At 40.2% G+C, this 14,379-nt stretch overlaps 1 protein-coding gene across 1 annotated transcript in view; it reads left to right on the top strand.

The window, feature by feature from the left end:
- PEPD (peptidase D) overlaps positions 1 to 14,379 on the top strand; it is a 251,936-nt gene that overhangs the window by 12,937 nt on the left and 224,620 nt on the right. Inside the window, exons 2-3 of the mRNA XM_031954371.1 lie at positions 5,455 to 5,638; positions 8,594 to 8,721. Of these exons, the coding sequence (XP_031810231.1) occupies positions 5,455 to 5,638; positions 8,594 to 8,721 (312 nt within the window). The remainder of the gene's footprint in view (positions 1 to 5,454; positions 5,639 to 8,593; positions 8,722 to 14,379) is intronic.

Raw genomic sequence — 14,379 nt, forward strand, 5'->3', positions numbered from 1 at the left:
AGTAAATGAATAATAAAACAAAAAGCTAGAGAACAACAACAAAAAGAGTGAGAATGTTATGTGATCCACATTCAGTTCCCACACTCCTCTCTTTGGGTGTAGAATTTTTGAACGAATTTGAGCCCAAGTGCTGATATTAGCTATTGTGATTGTGTCTGCTGGCTGGCTGGCTGTTACCACATAGTGAAGTAATGTGTTGTTGTTTTTAAATAAATTCTTTTCCACTTTGTTTCTATCCTTCTATCTGAAGAGATCAATTACCTTGACATATCTTGATCTATATTGCCTGCAGTAATACAAACAAGTCCACATTCCTCAGTGTGAGAGTAGGAGGCCCAGCTCATGATCTCTTTCCACAAGTTTGTGTGGGTAGGCAAGAAACAAAAGACATGAAAATAATACTTTGGTTTTAAAGAATCTAGTTTGCCTAACTCTCTCACCTTCAGGTCCCTGAATTACAGTTGTAAGGAAAGGTTAAGTTTGCAAGAAACACCTGTTTCCCTACAGATTCCCAGTTGGGAGTAATTGGGGAAACAACAGTGAAGAAAGCCTGGAGCTCCAGAGTCAGTAGGCCTGGGTTTCAGTCCCACCTTGATGGTTCCTAGCCATGTTCCTTGTCACATGACCTCCCTCAGTTTCCTTTTCTGTAAATCAAGGACCTTGGATCAAAGAATGCTTCAGTACTCTTATGGGCCAGTTGTTAGAGCTCTTGGTGTAATGAGGGGAGCAGAAAAAAGGATTATTTTCTGTTCCATTGAGGATTATACACAAATTTTGTATTGACAAATATTTGGGTTCTTCTAGGTAAAAAGAAATTGTGGTCAACAGATTGAAGCCTTGAGGACATGTTCTGAATGGGAGTGGGGTCATTCTCAGGGAAGACTTCTTTAGGATGTGATGTGAACATGGTCTTAGCTAGCCTCCCTGATTCTTGTTTGTTCACTCTCTTCTCTCTCTCTCTCTCTCTCTCTCTCTCTCTTCTACTTTCTGGACTCTACAATCCAGCCAAATTGGCCTTTTTGTTTGTCTGTTTCCTGTCTCTGTGCCTTTATACGAGCCTGGATTACACTTTCTCCTTGGATTTCTTCTAAATTTAGCTCATGAGCTGTCTCCACATGGCCCCACATGGGCCATTTTTCATCCTCTCAGGTCCTAGCCCTACCCCCTCCATTTCCTGGCATTTATTTTGTATATACTTATCTATGTCTATATTGTTCCCCCCCCCCTTTTTTTTTTTTTTTGCTGGGGCAATGGAGGTTAAGTGACTTGCCAAGGGTCACACTATTAGGAAGTGTGAAATGTCTGAGGTCAGATTTGAACTCAGGTTTTCCTGACTTCAGGACTGGTGCTCTATCTACTGAGCCACCTAGCTGCCCCAAGGAGGTCATATTCTTAAGGGATAGGACTGGGTTTTTTTTTTTTTTTTTTTTTTGGTTGTTATTTTTGTTTTTTGTTTTTTGTCTTTATATCTTCAGTTCTTGGGGTAGTGACTTGGACCTGGTAGACACTTAATGTCTGTTGATGAAAAGACCCTACTCTGATTTTCTAAAATGCTGCCTTGACCCTATCCTCTGCCATTCAGGAACATTCACTGGGCCTAGCATGTCAAATTTAAACTCACTGCTTGACTTTTCAGCTCCTTTACAATGTAGATCCACCTTCTCTATAGAATCTTATGGATGTATGGGGAGTCTGGGGATGGGGTGTGTGGAGGGAAGTGCTAATGTCTCTGTTCCAATTACCAGGCAAGTCAAACCACCATCACCACCACCACCATTTTGACTGCCATTTCTCCCCAATCCCTGATGAGAACATTCCTGCAGCGGGTCTCAGGAGCCATGAAAATACTAGTATCCTCCAAGCTGCCAGACCTGCTTCCAGTCCCCAAGCCATCACTAAGGGGAGAAATCATTGCTGAGGAGGAGCTCCCCTTCCTCACTGTCACTGGCAATAACTATTTACCACTTGCCATAAAGAGGCAGATGACACAAATGCCCTGGGAGTGACAGCACTCCTAGACCACTAGTCCTGCTTCCCACCCAGCCCCTATAGTGACTGTGCTGGGAACACCAGTGGAGAAGGTGCCAGCTGTCCCCCACTGGCTGCCACATATAAGGCAGGCAAGTCAGCTTAGCTATGTACTACTATTACCACCTAGACCATCATCTTTCCTCAGGATCTGATGGAGATAGTGTAGGATCCTGTATCCAAACCCTTGGGAATAGCAATACTACTTTTTTTTTTTTTTTTTTTTAAACTAAAGTTTTATTAAAAGAACATTTTCTTAAAATATCTTTCATGGTCCTTTTAAAAAATACATTTCATGTTATGCTTTACAATATTACTGTCTTCAAGTAGAAACTGTGAAATATACCTTTATAGATTTATTCTATTGCAAATAGTGATACTTCAAGCCCAGTGCCATTAGCCATTCTTTGTCCTAGAAAGCAACTCCTGAGGAGAGATAGCCTGGCAACTGCTACTCCAGATGCTGTAGCCACCTCTACCAAAGATCCACAGAAAAAACTTTGACACTGTCAGATGGCTTAATATCAGAAGCTGGTGTTATTTTGTCGATGGAAATGACATTTAAAAAGAGGCATTGCCATTTGCTTTGCTGTTGCATCTTAAGGATTGTGGGGCCTTTTCAACTGACTTGCAGCTAAAACCCTTCCATCTGTTATCTTCCATATTAGAATGTGAGCTTCTTGAGAGAAGGAAGTGTCTGTATCCTCAGTTTCTTAAAGCACACAGTGTTTCACACAAAGTAAGCACTTAATAAATGTTTTATTCACTCATTGCTTACTGTCCATTCTAGATGAGTAGATCTCACTCTTCCATGAATTATCTGTGTTCATTCCCACTTCTGAATCATCACTTAAGATAGCTTTTGTTAGGATATCTACCTTCTTCCCTTTCTAAATTTTAACTATCTTCCAAAGTCCATCTCCAAGGATTACCATATCCCCAGACCACTTGTCCTGTTTCTAGACCAGCCCCAACAACTACTGGATTGAGAAGAATTGATGGAGAAGGGGCCAGCAGTCCCCCCCAACTGCCACACATGGCAGATAAAGCAGCGTGGATGAAGCTACAAGAGACTGGTATCCAGCGGGAGAGAGGGAGTCACGTGTGTCAGGTCAAGATACTACTACTAGCACCTTGGGCTCCCTCTCAACAAGTTCCTCCCTCCATTCTCTGAACAACTATAACCATTCACACTGCTTGTGTGATTGGGAAGGATTCACTGTCCTTCCCAGTAAGATGAAGGACCATTGGACTTTAAACCATGGTCTACTTGACCCTTGCAAGCTCCCCTAACATTCTTTGCCATCTATCCTACTTTGCCACCCTTAATACTACCAGGCCTTTCTGTCTCCCTTGAAACTGAACTTTTTTCTATGTGTTGTGTCTTCCAATTAAAATGTAAGCTCTGTGAGAGCAGAGACTAACTCAGTTTTCCATCTGTCTCCAGAACTTGGCTAAGTGTTTGGCACTAAATTTAGTACTTGATAAAAGCTTTTTTTATTCATTCAGTCATTTCCCAAATGCAGTCTAACCAATTCTGGGCCCAGATCATTGTTTCCTTGCAGCGTCTGCAATATATTTCATAAGATAAATATACTGAGGGACTAACTGCTAGACCATCTGTCCAACTGTGTGCTATAAACTGGATGAAATGTGTTCTACAGACATTTAGTTTTCTCTGTATTGATTTCTAGGTAGTGTAATAGGTGCTCAGTACATACTAATGGTATCTTTAGGTTTTAGGTTAGAGAGAGTATGTGGTATCTTATAATAATTAGACAGTATTGGTTAAGACCCAGATACCTTCTGCCAATACCTTCTGAGGAAAAGCACCAACGTCTCCCTCTTGCCTTTAAGATAAAATACAAAGTATCCTGTTTGACATTTAAGGATTTAACAATCTGGCTACAAAGCGGCCTACTTTTCCAGGTTTGTTTTTGTATCATATCCTATTTTTTGTTTCTTGCTTACATTCCATTTCTTATAGCCCTTATACTGGCTGACTCTCCCTGGTGCTGCAAATGTACCTCCTTCCCATCTTTGTTCAAGGCTCAGGTTGAGCATTACATCTCTTACTCAAGATCTTTCTTAGTATCTCCAGCTGTTCATATTGCTCACCACATTTAGTTTTTACTTTGTATATATTTGGTATTATATGCCATCCCATCCAATAAGCATTTATTAAGCACATACCGTGTTTCCCCGATAATAAGACACTGTCTATTATTTTTTGGACAGAAAAACACCAGAGGGCTTATTTTAATGAACATTGACAGCACAACCAAGGCCTTTGCTCTCCTGTCAGCAATCCATTCACCAATGAGGATCTCCAAGTCAGGATATAAGGGTTGCCGACCTGATCCAGACCTGCACTTTTTCCCTTTTCCCTCATCCACCTGTTGATTGAGGTTATTATAATCTGCTCTCCATTTTCTGACCATTCGAAGATCCAAAAGTTTTTCTTTACAGAAAACTGCAAGATTCTCACCATGTGACTCCTCTACAATTGCTTTCTTGTATTCAACAGTATAGCTCTTCCTTTTTGTACTCATGTCTGGGGGTCAAAATAGACAGAATAATGAAATTATGACCATCAGTCCTTCTTTTCACTCCATCATGCCCCTCAATAATGTTTTAACCCCATCATGCTCCCTGAGTGCTCCTTCTATCCTCCATGATGCCTCCTGAGTTCTTCTTTTATCCTCCATCATGCCCCCTCACTCCTGCTTACACACCAGGTTTTTATATTGTCCTGCCTTAGCTCTCCTCCCTGGCACTGCTCTCAATGGCGCCAACAAGCAAATCACTGGGGAAGAACAGGATGACTCGCTCACTGCTGCAGCTCTGATTGGATGGATGCAGCTTGGAGCGGGGGCATGCGTTTCACGGGGTGGGGGGGGGTGGGTGGGGGGGACGGTGCATACAGAGGGTACCGTATTGTAGTGTGTAGCGCCTGCGATCACCTTCACTACAGTAGCAATCTCAATAGGGCTTATTTTCGGGGGAGGGATTACTTTAGAGGAATCTTACACAGTAAGAGGAGGGCTTATTTTCGGGAAGGTCTTATTATCGGGGAAACACGGTATAAATATGCTAGATACTCTGCTAAGCATTAGGGATACCATTATTAAGAAAACAGAACCTGCCCTCAATAAAAGGGAAAAAAATAAAAAGGAAAAAAAAAACTTTGTTTCTGCCCTCTGTAAGGGCAGAAGGCTTTGGGAGGAGTTTGGTCTTACCCTCCACACCATCAGGAGAGGAGACAAAGGGAGATTTGAGTTAGTAGCTGGGTGGTGAGGTTAGCAGTAAAGAGCTTGCCCTGGGAGGGACATCTTGTTCCATGGAGTTGAAACTAGGTGGTTAGGGGAGTCATGACACATGAAGTAACTGGGATTAAGTAACTGGGATGGCTTACCTTTTTTTCAGATCTGCATATTGGCTGGGAAAGGAAACCCTGAGAGTACCAGTGGCTCTCTTCTCCTTGAATAGAAAACGTCTATGTGATCGTCTAAGGAAGAACCCAGCTGTGCAGAAATGTTCTTTGGTCCTCCTGCAGGGAGGGGAGGACACGAATAGGTACTGCACGGATACTGGGGTTCTTTTCCGACAGGTGAGTAGGGGAGGTTAGGTCTAATTTGTCTTTTGGGTATTTCTGGGTTGAAAAGGTCATTTATGTCAAAGCCTCAGTATCCTATGCTGCACTCCCGATAACCACATATCTAATGTATGTTTCCAGCATCCAGCTGATTCTGAGTGCATTTATATTACTTATTGAATTGGAGCTCACATTTCAGATGAAAAATCTCACCTTTTTCTATTCTTCTACTCTTGTGAAATAGGTGGTAGTACAAATTGGTGGATTTGAAACTGGTGGAATAACCATACCCTTGTAGTTGGTGTCACATGGAAGAGAGTTACATTTATTCTACTTTACTCTGGATGGCAAAGTAAGAAGGAATTAGGAAGACTCAAATTTAGTTTTGATGTTAAAGGGTTCCAAGCTTTTCCAGAGAGGAACAGGCTACTTTGGAAGACAGTAAGTTCTTCCTTATTAGAGTGCTTCAAGGAAAAGTTTGATGATCCATAAGGGAGTATATTTTAGAGAGAACTCCAAAATTGGATTAAATGGCCTTGAAGTATCTTTCCAACACTGAGACGTTGTATGATAGTATATATACTCAGGTATAGACTAATGTTCTGGGATTCATTATATTGCTTTGCCTTTAGAAAAGGCCATATTTAAACCTGCCTAGGCAGGTGATTTAAATACAAATGTCTTCAAAGCCTTCTTTGATCATCACATATTTGCTATGGGCATGGCTTGTGTGGACCAAACAGCGCCTACGCCAAGGACGGGTCAGATGCTGAGAAAGTTCTTTCTGGGCTTCAGTTTCATCCTTTGTAAAATGAGATATTGCACTAAGGTCTCTAAGGACCTTCCTAGCCCTAACCTTCCAGGGGAAGCCAGCAGCAACTCTTGGCTCCTGGACTCCTTACATTTGCAGTGTGTACTGTCTGCTCTTGGGATTGTTCAGCATGGTCCATTGCTGCAGCTCAGTAAGTATTAGATAATGCTATGAAAAAGAACTCTTTTGGAGAACTAATTGCCAGGTACTTTGGCTTTTGGAGATCTTTTCTGGACTGTCATTCATCCATTTTAATAGCTGTAAGCTTGGGCATTCCATTAAATGATTTTTCTAAGAAAAGATTATTGACTCTTGCACAAATTTTACCTTTCCAATATTTTAGTTTCATTTTCAGCTGAGTATATACTTAGTGATAATGTGCAAAAATTATCTTAAATCAGAAACTCCCCTATTTCTATACATTTAAAAAGTTTATTCCCCTAGCATTTATGGCCAAAAGCTATGAGAGCTCCTATTGCTGGTGATTTTGATGGAGACTGGAGAGAGATGGTAGAAATTTAAGTAGAAAAATTGTTCTGTGAAATAGTTTCATGTATGCAAATCAAAAAAGCACACTAGCAGGAAGCTCCACATTTTGTTGCATCTTCTTTTATAAGCTGAGAATGGATTTGTGTCAATGCAATAGTCTTCAAATATTTGCCACATATTGATAGGTATGGACACGGTGTAAGACTGAAATTAGCTGTTCTTTGGGAGAGATGTTGAGGAATAAGATATACCCCTTGCAGAGCTTAGCAACTTTTTAAACATCTTTTATATTCCTACTGAGTGCAAAACAGTTATGTAATGGATAGAATTCTGGGCCTGGAATCAGAAAGACCTGAGTTCAAATCCAGCATCAAACACTTCCTAGCTGTATGACCCGGGCAAGTCACTTAATCTCTTTGCCTCAGTTTCCTCATCTGCAAAATGGGGACAATAACAGCACTTACCTTCCATGGTTGTCCTGAGGATAAAATGAGGTAATATTTGTACAATGCTTTATAATCCTTAAATTGCTATTTAAATGATAGCTATTATTATTATTATGAAATACAAATTAAAAACAAAATAATTACTTTCAAATTTAAATTTTCTTATTGACTTTTTTTTTTTTTTTTTGTATTACCTTCATTAACAAATATATTCCTTCCTTTCTCCCTATCCAGAGAACCAGCCTTCATGGTAAAGAATAAAAAAGAAAAGGGGGAAAAAAGCAGCTTAGAAAAACTTACCAGCCCATCAGCCAGTAACTGTTAGTACATACCTTGTCCTTCTGCAAAGAGGAAGGAAGCTGCATTTTCTTATCTCTTCACTTGCTTGTTATAATTCTGTAGCATTATTTTGATTTTTGATGCTATTCTTTCCATTTATATTGTTATCCTTATGCATTTTGAATTGTTTTCCAAGCTCTGTTATCTTTGTACCAGCTCCTGTGAAAGATCATTGAACCTCCTTATTTTATAGATGAGGAAAATCAGGATCAGAGAGGTTGAGGCACTTATTCAAAATCATACAGCTAAGTAGTGGCAAGTCCAGTTGAGAAATCTAGATATTATATGGAATATATTTGCTTTGCAAATCTTAAGAGCTTTTATTTAAACATCAACTCTTACTTATTTTTTACTTTCCTAAGGCCTAGAAACACTCAAAAACATTACCATTGCTATTCAATAGGGTATCAGTTTAGATGTTCGAAGGCAGTATGGGATTGATTGCCAAGTGTATAGTATAGACCAGAGGATTTCCAAAGGAAAGAGTCATTCCTTAGGGCTTCATTGGTTAGGAGAAGGCTTCATGGAAAAGGAGTTTGAAGTAGGCCTTGACGGAGAAGTAGGCTTTGGAAAGGGTAACAAGAATAGCCTCATTCTAGACCTGAGGTGCTCACCTCTCTGCGCTCCAGACAGAATGGGGGTGCAGGCCTTTCATTCTGTGCTGGTGCCCTCCAAGCCTCACCTAGTCCCTGGTGTGGGGAAAGTGCTTAATATTTGTTGACTGAATAACTTTAAAATGAGAGCGTGCTTTTAGCTCTTAACAGTCTGCTGAATGTGGAGGGTGTTCAGCCCAACACGAAGAGAGTTTTTGTCACTGTGTGCTTCTGTGCTGGTCTGGGCTGACTCACTCCGTAACTAATATTCTGCCCTCATTCCTTACCCTAGGAATCCTTCTTTCACTGGGCTTTTGGTGTCACGGAGCCAGGCTGCTTTGGAGTCATTGATGTTGACTGTGGAAAATCTATCCTGTTTGTTCCCAGGCTCCCTGAAAGCCATGCCACCTGGATGGGAAAGTAAGATCCTTTAACGTTTATATGTGTGTGTGTGTGTGTGTGTGTGTGTGTGTGTGTGTGTATGTGTAGTTTTGTATTGGGATCAAGCTGGGTGAATCAGTGAAGGTTCATGGAAGATCAGGAGAGCAGGCCATAGATGAAGAAGTTTGCTTTCTTGTTGTTTTATGATTATGTTTGTATACACCAGGAAAACATGAATTTGTAAGGATTAAAATATTTTTATTGATATCTTTTGTTTTTACTTCATTGTCATTTCTAAATATATTCTTTCCCTTTTCTCTACCCAACAAGTCATTCTTGCAACAAAGATTAAAAAAAAGAGAAAAAAAATTCCATATAATCAACCATTATATCAATGGGCAGAAAGTACATTTTTATTTTCTTAATTCTTTTTTGGGGACCAAGATTGGTTGTTATAATTACGTTGTTCAATTTAGGTTTTGTTTTTGTTTTTTTGTTTTTGTTTTTGTTTTTTTGGTGGATCTTTTAGTTTACATTGTTTATTGAGATTTTTTTTTTTGGAATCAATAATTTGTGAAAATTGCCTTTTTTTGAATACCCTTTCATACAAGTATAATAAATGAATGAAAAAAATATTTATCAAGCTCCTGCCATATTCTAAGCATTGTCTTGCGCTCTAGGAATATAAATACAAAAGCAAAGATAGTCCCTAACTTTAAAGGTCTTATTTCTTATAGGCAAAGAACACATATTGGGGAGAGAGATATTTGGGTTTGGGAAGTCACAGGGATAGTGAGTGGAGCCATAGGCAATTGATTGACGTGGTCTTTTTAGTATTAATAGCAGTCCAGTTTCCAGATGTATAAAGCCAGTGGGATGGGAAGATGCAGAGAAAAGGTGGATGTCAGGAGTGGCTCAGGTGGATTACAAAGCATGGCCTGAATTCAGGGAGCCATGAGACACATTCACTAGTTTGGACATTGAGGGCCCCAGAGCTGAAGTTCAAGAACAGAGAAAGTTCAGACCTCAAGGGCAGGGTCTTCTGAGCAGATGAACGGTAAGAACTTGGCTGGGGCAGGATGTGAAGCATGACTGGGACCCATCCATAATGGGCCATTTACTTACTACTCAGAATAGTTTAGTGTTTCAGTCAAGAGACTTGGCTTTGTTCTGGTTGTGTCTTCTTAGCTATTTGTGATATTGAACTAGTCACTTTATATCTCTGATCCTTGGTTTCTTCTGTAAAATGAAGATAAAACTTTATCTATAATATACTTGTACTACCTATCAAAGGATAATTGATTTGGAGCTCGAGGGGTTATTTACAGAAGTTGTTTACTCCCACCCTCTCATTTTACACATGAGGAAACTGAGACCCCAAGAAGTTAGCAGTGACTTTTTGAAAGTCATACAGATAGATAGTAAGGGCCCAAGGCAGGATTCAAACCCAGATCCTCTGATTCCAAATTGAAGGTTTTGTTTCCTGGACCATTGGCCTGGTAGACTATGAAGCTTATATAAGGTAATGTCTGTAAGGTGTTCTATCATAAAGTACAATAGAAATGTAATTTGTTATTGTGAAGATAGGCCAAATCCCCTAGCCCCAGATTGACCTTTCCCCTTGGCCAAGTATTACATTTTAGCTGATAGCCAATATTTCAACTAGAGAATGGGGGCTTATGTCAAAGAGCACCAGATGTCTCCAGCGGGATGCTGCCCTTTGTGGGGGCAAAGCATGGAGGTTAGTGAGCCAATCTGCCTGTAGAACAAAAGCTCAGGTGTTGGAGGAGCCACTGTTTGTTTGGATAAGCAACAGTCTCACTTATTCTGATTGCCCTGTCTTGTGTTAGCATTGGTCATGGGGGTGGCCATCTGAAAAAGAAACCTGTATCAAGTCATTAGAGATCTGAGTTCTAGTCTTTGTTCTGTTACTCTCTAGCCGTAGGACCTTGGCCATGTAACCTCTGTATTCATTAGACATTTATTAAAGCTTCAGCCTGCAGACTGGCCTCCAGACAACCACAGTAATGGAACAGAAGGCTGGAAGCAGCCCCTGGATCACTAAGCCCAGGAATCTAATGCCTGACAGGTGTTCCTGGTCAGTGGGGGAGACATGTTTTTATCTTTTGTCTCCTCAGAGATAAGAGACATACCACAAGATATCTCGGCTTTCTTTAGTAATTCATCATGGATATATCATTCATAAATAAATCTAAACCTTTTGGAATCTATTTATATTTTCAGTTTTTAACACAGGAGTATGATAAAGATTAAGCATGAAAAAGGACTTTGCAGCAGATGAGTGCTATGTATAAACCTGCCTTTCAAATTTACTAGTTATGTGATTTGGGGCAACTCTTTGAACTTCAATTTTTTCATCCATAAAATGGCAATTATAATGTTTTGTATCTACCTTACTTTGCTTGAGACTCAGTACCTACTATATGCCAGTCATTGTCCTACATGCTGGAAATACAAAGTAAAAATTGAGACTGTCCTTGCCTTGGACATTCTTATTGTCTATTGAGAAAAGACATGTTCATATATAGTTAGGTACATGCAAATTAGGTATATAATCATTTCAGAATAACTTTGGGGGAAATGCACTGATAGCTGGGGAAATCTGTAAAGATATCATGTGAGCTGACCCTTGAAGGAAGTAAGGACAGGTGCCAGCCATGCAGGACATCCACTTTAAAAGCTCCAGATGGGAGAGGGAATATCACAAGAAGGCAGTAAGACAACCTGGGTTCCTGTGCCATCTCTAGCACTTAGCAGCCTCTGGTAAGTGTCTTTATCTGCTAGAGCCTCCATCTCCTCATTTGGTAGCAGGAGGGGGTTGGACTCGATGGCCTTTGGGGCTCTTTCATTTCCAGATCTATATTCCTGTGATCATTAGGCCTGTCTGCTCGGGCTCTAGTGTGTATATATTAGAGCCTGAAAAGTAAGCCAGGAAGATCTTGGAATGCCAAACAGGGTAGTTTCTAGTAGATCCTGGAGGCAATGAGGAGCCACTCTAGTTTCTTGAGAAGCAGGATGACATGGAGAAATGTACATTTTTGGTAAATGACTTTGGCAGTTGTGTGGAATATAGATTGGTAGAAGGGGAGACTTGAAGCTAAATGTGAGGTTATTGTAGGAGTCTAGGTGAAAAGGAATGAGGATGTGAACCAATGTTGCTCTTTTTAGTTGAGACAGAGTTGGATTAGAGAAAAGTGGTGATAGAACTGACAAGGTTTGACAACTCATTTGATATAAGGGAATAGGGGATAATAGCATTGGGAACTGGGTGGCTAGAAGGATAATGGGGATGTGTTTGATAGAAATAGGAAAGTTTGGAAGAGGTATAGTTTTGGGGGATGATTAGTTATGGATTTGATTTCTTGACTTTGAGATGCCTATGAGATGTACAGTTTGAAATGTCCTTTAGTTAATGAATGTACCTGGAGCTCAAGGGGATAGCCTGGACTAAGGTGTAGTGATCTGACATTCATCAGTGTCGGTGTGATCACTAACCTTACTGAGAGAGAAGGGGAGAGGGCCCTGGATAGCATTTTGAGGTTATACTCAGAGGGCAGGAAGACCTGGTCAGGTAAGTAGGAAAATGAAGAGAATCCAAGTGCTGGAAATCTAGGTGTCATCCTCAACTTCTTACTGTCTCTCACTCCCCTTATTTCTTTCTTTTTTCTTTTCTTTTTTTTTATTTAATAGCCTTTTATTTACAGGTTATATGCATGGGTAACTTTACAGCATTAACAATTGCCAAACCTCTTGTTCCAATTTTTCACCTCTTACCCCCCCACCCCCGCCCCTAGATGGCAGGATGACCAGTAGATGTTAAATACATTAAAATATAAATTAGATACACAATAAGTATACATGACCAAAACGTTATTTTGCTGTACAAAAAGAATCAGACTCTGAAATATTGTACAATTAGCTTGTGAAGGAAATCAAAAATGCAGGTGGGCATAAATATAGGGATTGGGAATTCAATGTCATGGTTTTTAGTCATCTCCCAGAGTTCTTTCTCTGGGAGTAGCTGGTTCAGTTCATTACTGCTCCATTGGAAATGATTTGGTTGATCTCGTTGCTGAGGATGGCCTGGTCCATCAGAACTGGTCATCATATAGTATTGTTGTTGAAGTATATAATGATCTCCTGGTCCTGCTCATTTCACTCAGCATCAGTTCGTGTAAGTCTCTCCAGGCCTTTCTGAAATCATCCTGTTGGTCATTTCTTACAGAACAGTAATATTCCATAATATTCATATACCACAATTTATTCAGCCATTCTCCAACTGATGGATATCCATTCAGTTTCCAGTTTCTAGCCACTACAAAAAGGGCTGCCACAAACATTCGTGCACATACAGGTCCCTTTCCCTTCTTTATAATCTCTTTGGGATATAAGCCCAGTAGTAACACTGCTGGATCAAAGGGTATGCACAGTGATAACTTTTTGAGCATAGTTCCAAACTACTCTCCAAAATGGTTGGATTCGTTCACAACTCCACCAACAATGCATCAATGTCCCAGTTTTCTCACATCCCCTCCAACAATCATCATTATTTTTTCCTGTCATCTTATCATTCACTCCCCTTATTTCATGCCATCTGCCATCCCATGCCAAAGCCTTTTCAACATCTTTTAAATATTTTCACTTTTGATAGTTGCTGCCATCCTCATACAGGCCATTTTCTACTCATGCTTGGACTATTTCAGTAGCTTGCTGGTGAGTCTGTCTGCCTCAGGTCTCTCTGCACTCCAGTACATCTTCTAGTCAGCCACCAAAGTGATTTTCCTAAAGTGCAGCACTCTCCTACTCTGTAATTTCTGGTGGCTACTTATCACGTCCAGGATCCAATGCACAATCCTCTGTTTGGCATTCCAAACCATTCATAACCTAACCTTGCCGTTCCTCCTCACCTTTCCTCTCTCTTCTTTCCAGTCTTCTTACACCTTACTCCCTGTCACATTTTTTTGTCCCTCCTCCTGGTCACTCTATGAACAAGACACTATTTCCCAACTCCATGAATTTTCTTTGGCTGTTCCCTATTCCTGGAATGTTCTTCCTCATCTCTACCTCCTGGCTTCCTCCAAGTCCTAAGTAAAAGTCCATCTTTTACAGGAAACTTTTGGCAACACCTCCTAAGGCTAGTACCTTCTTTTTATTTCTTCCTATCTATTCTATATATAACTTTTTTGTGCTGATTCGCTGGTAGTCTCTCCATTTGATTGTAAGCTCCCTGAGGGCCAGGATTCTCTTTTGCTTCTTTTTGTATCTCTAAGGCTTAGCTTAGTACCTGCCACTTATTAAACTCTTAATACATGTTTATTAATTGACTGAATGAATAAGAGGAACTGGAGGCAAGAAATGTAGTTTTTTTTTTTCCCCTAGAAGTGTGGCTGAGAAAGGCAGGAGAGATGTAGGACAATAGCTTTAGGGAATGGTCAATCTAGAGGGCATTCAATAGAGCTTGAGAAATGGGCTTGGGGTCAGGAAGACTTAAGTAAATTTCAGTCTCAGACATTAGTTGTGTGACTCTTAACTAAGCAAGTCACTTAAATTTATGTACCTTGGTTTCCTCATCTGTAAAATGAGCTGGAGAAGGAAATGGCAGATGGGTTCACAAAGAGTCAGACATAATTGAAAAATGACTGAACAACAACAAAAAGATTCTGGAGAGTAGATGGG

The sequence above is a fragment of the Sarcophilus harrisii genome, chromosome 2 (genome assembly GCF_902635505.1).
Source record: "Sarcophilus harrisii chromosome 2, mSarHar1.11, whole genome shotgun sequence".
NCBI classification, from domain to species: domain Eukaryota; kingdom Metazoa; phylum Chordata; class Mammalia; order Dasyuromorphia; family Dasyuridae; genus Sarcophilus; species Sarcophilus harrisii.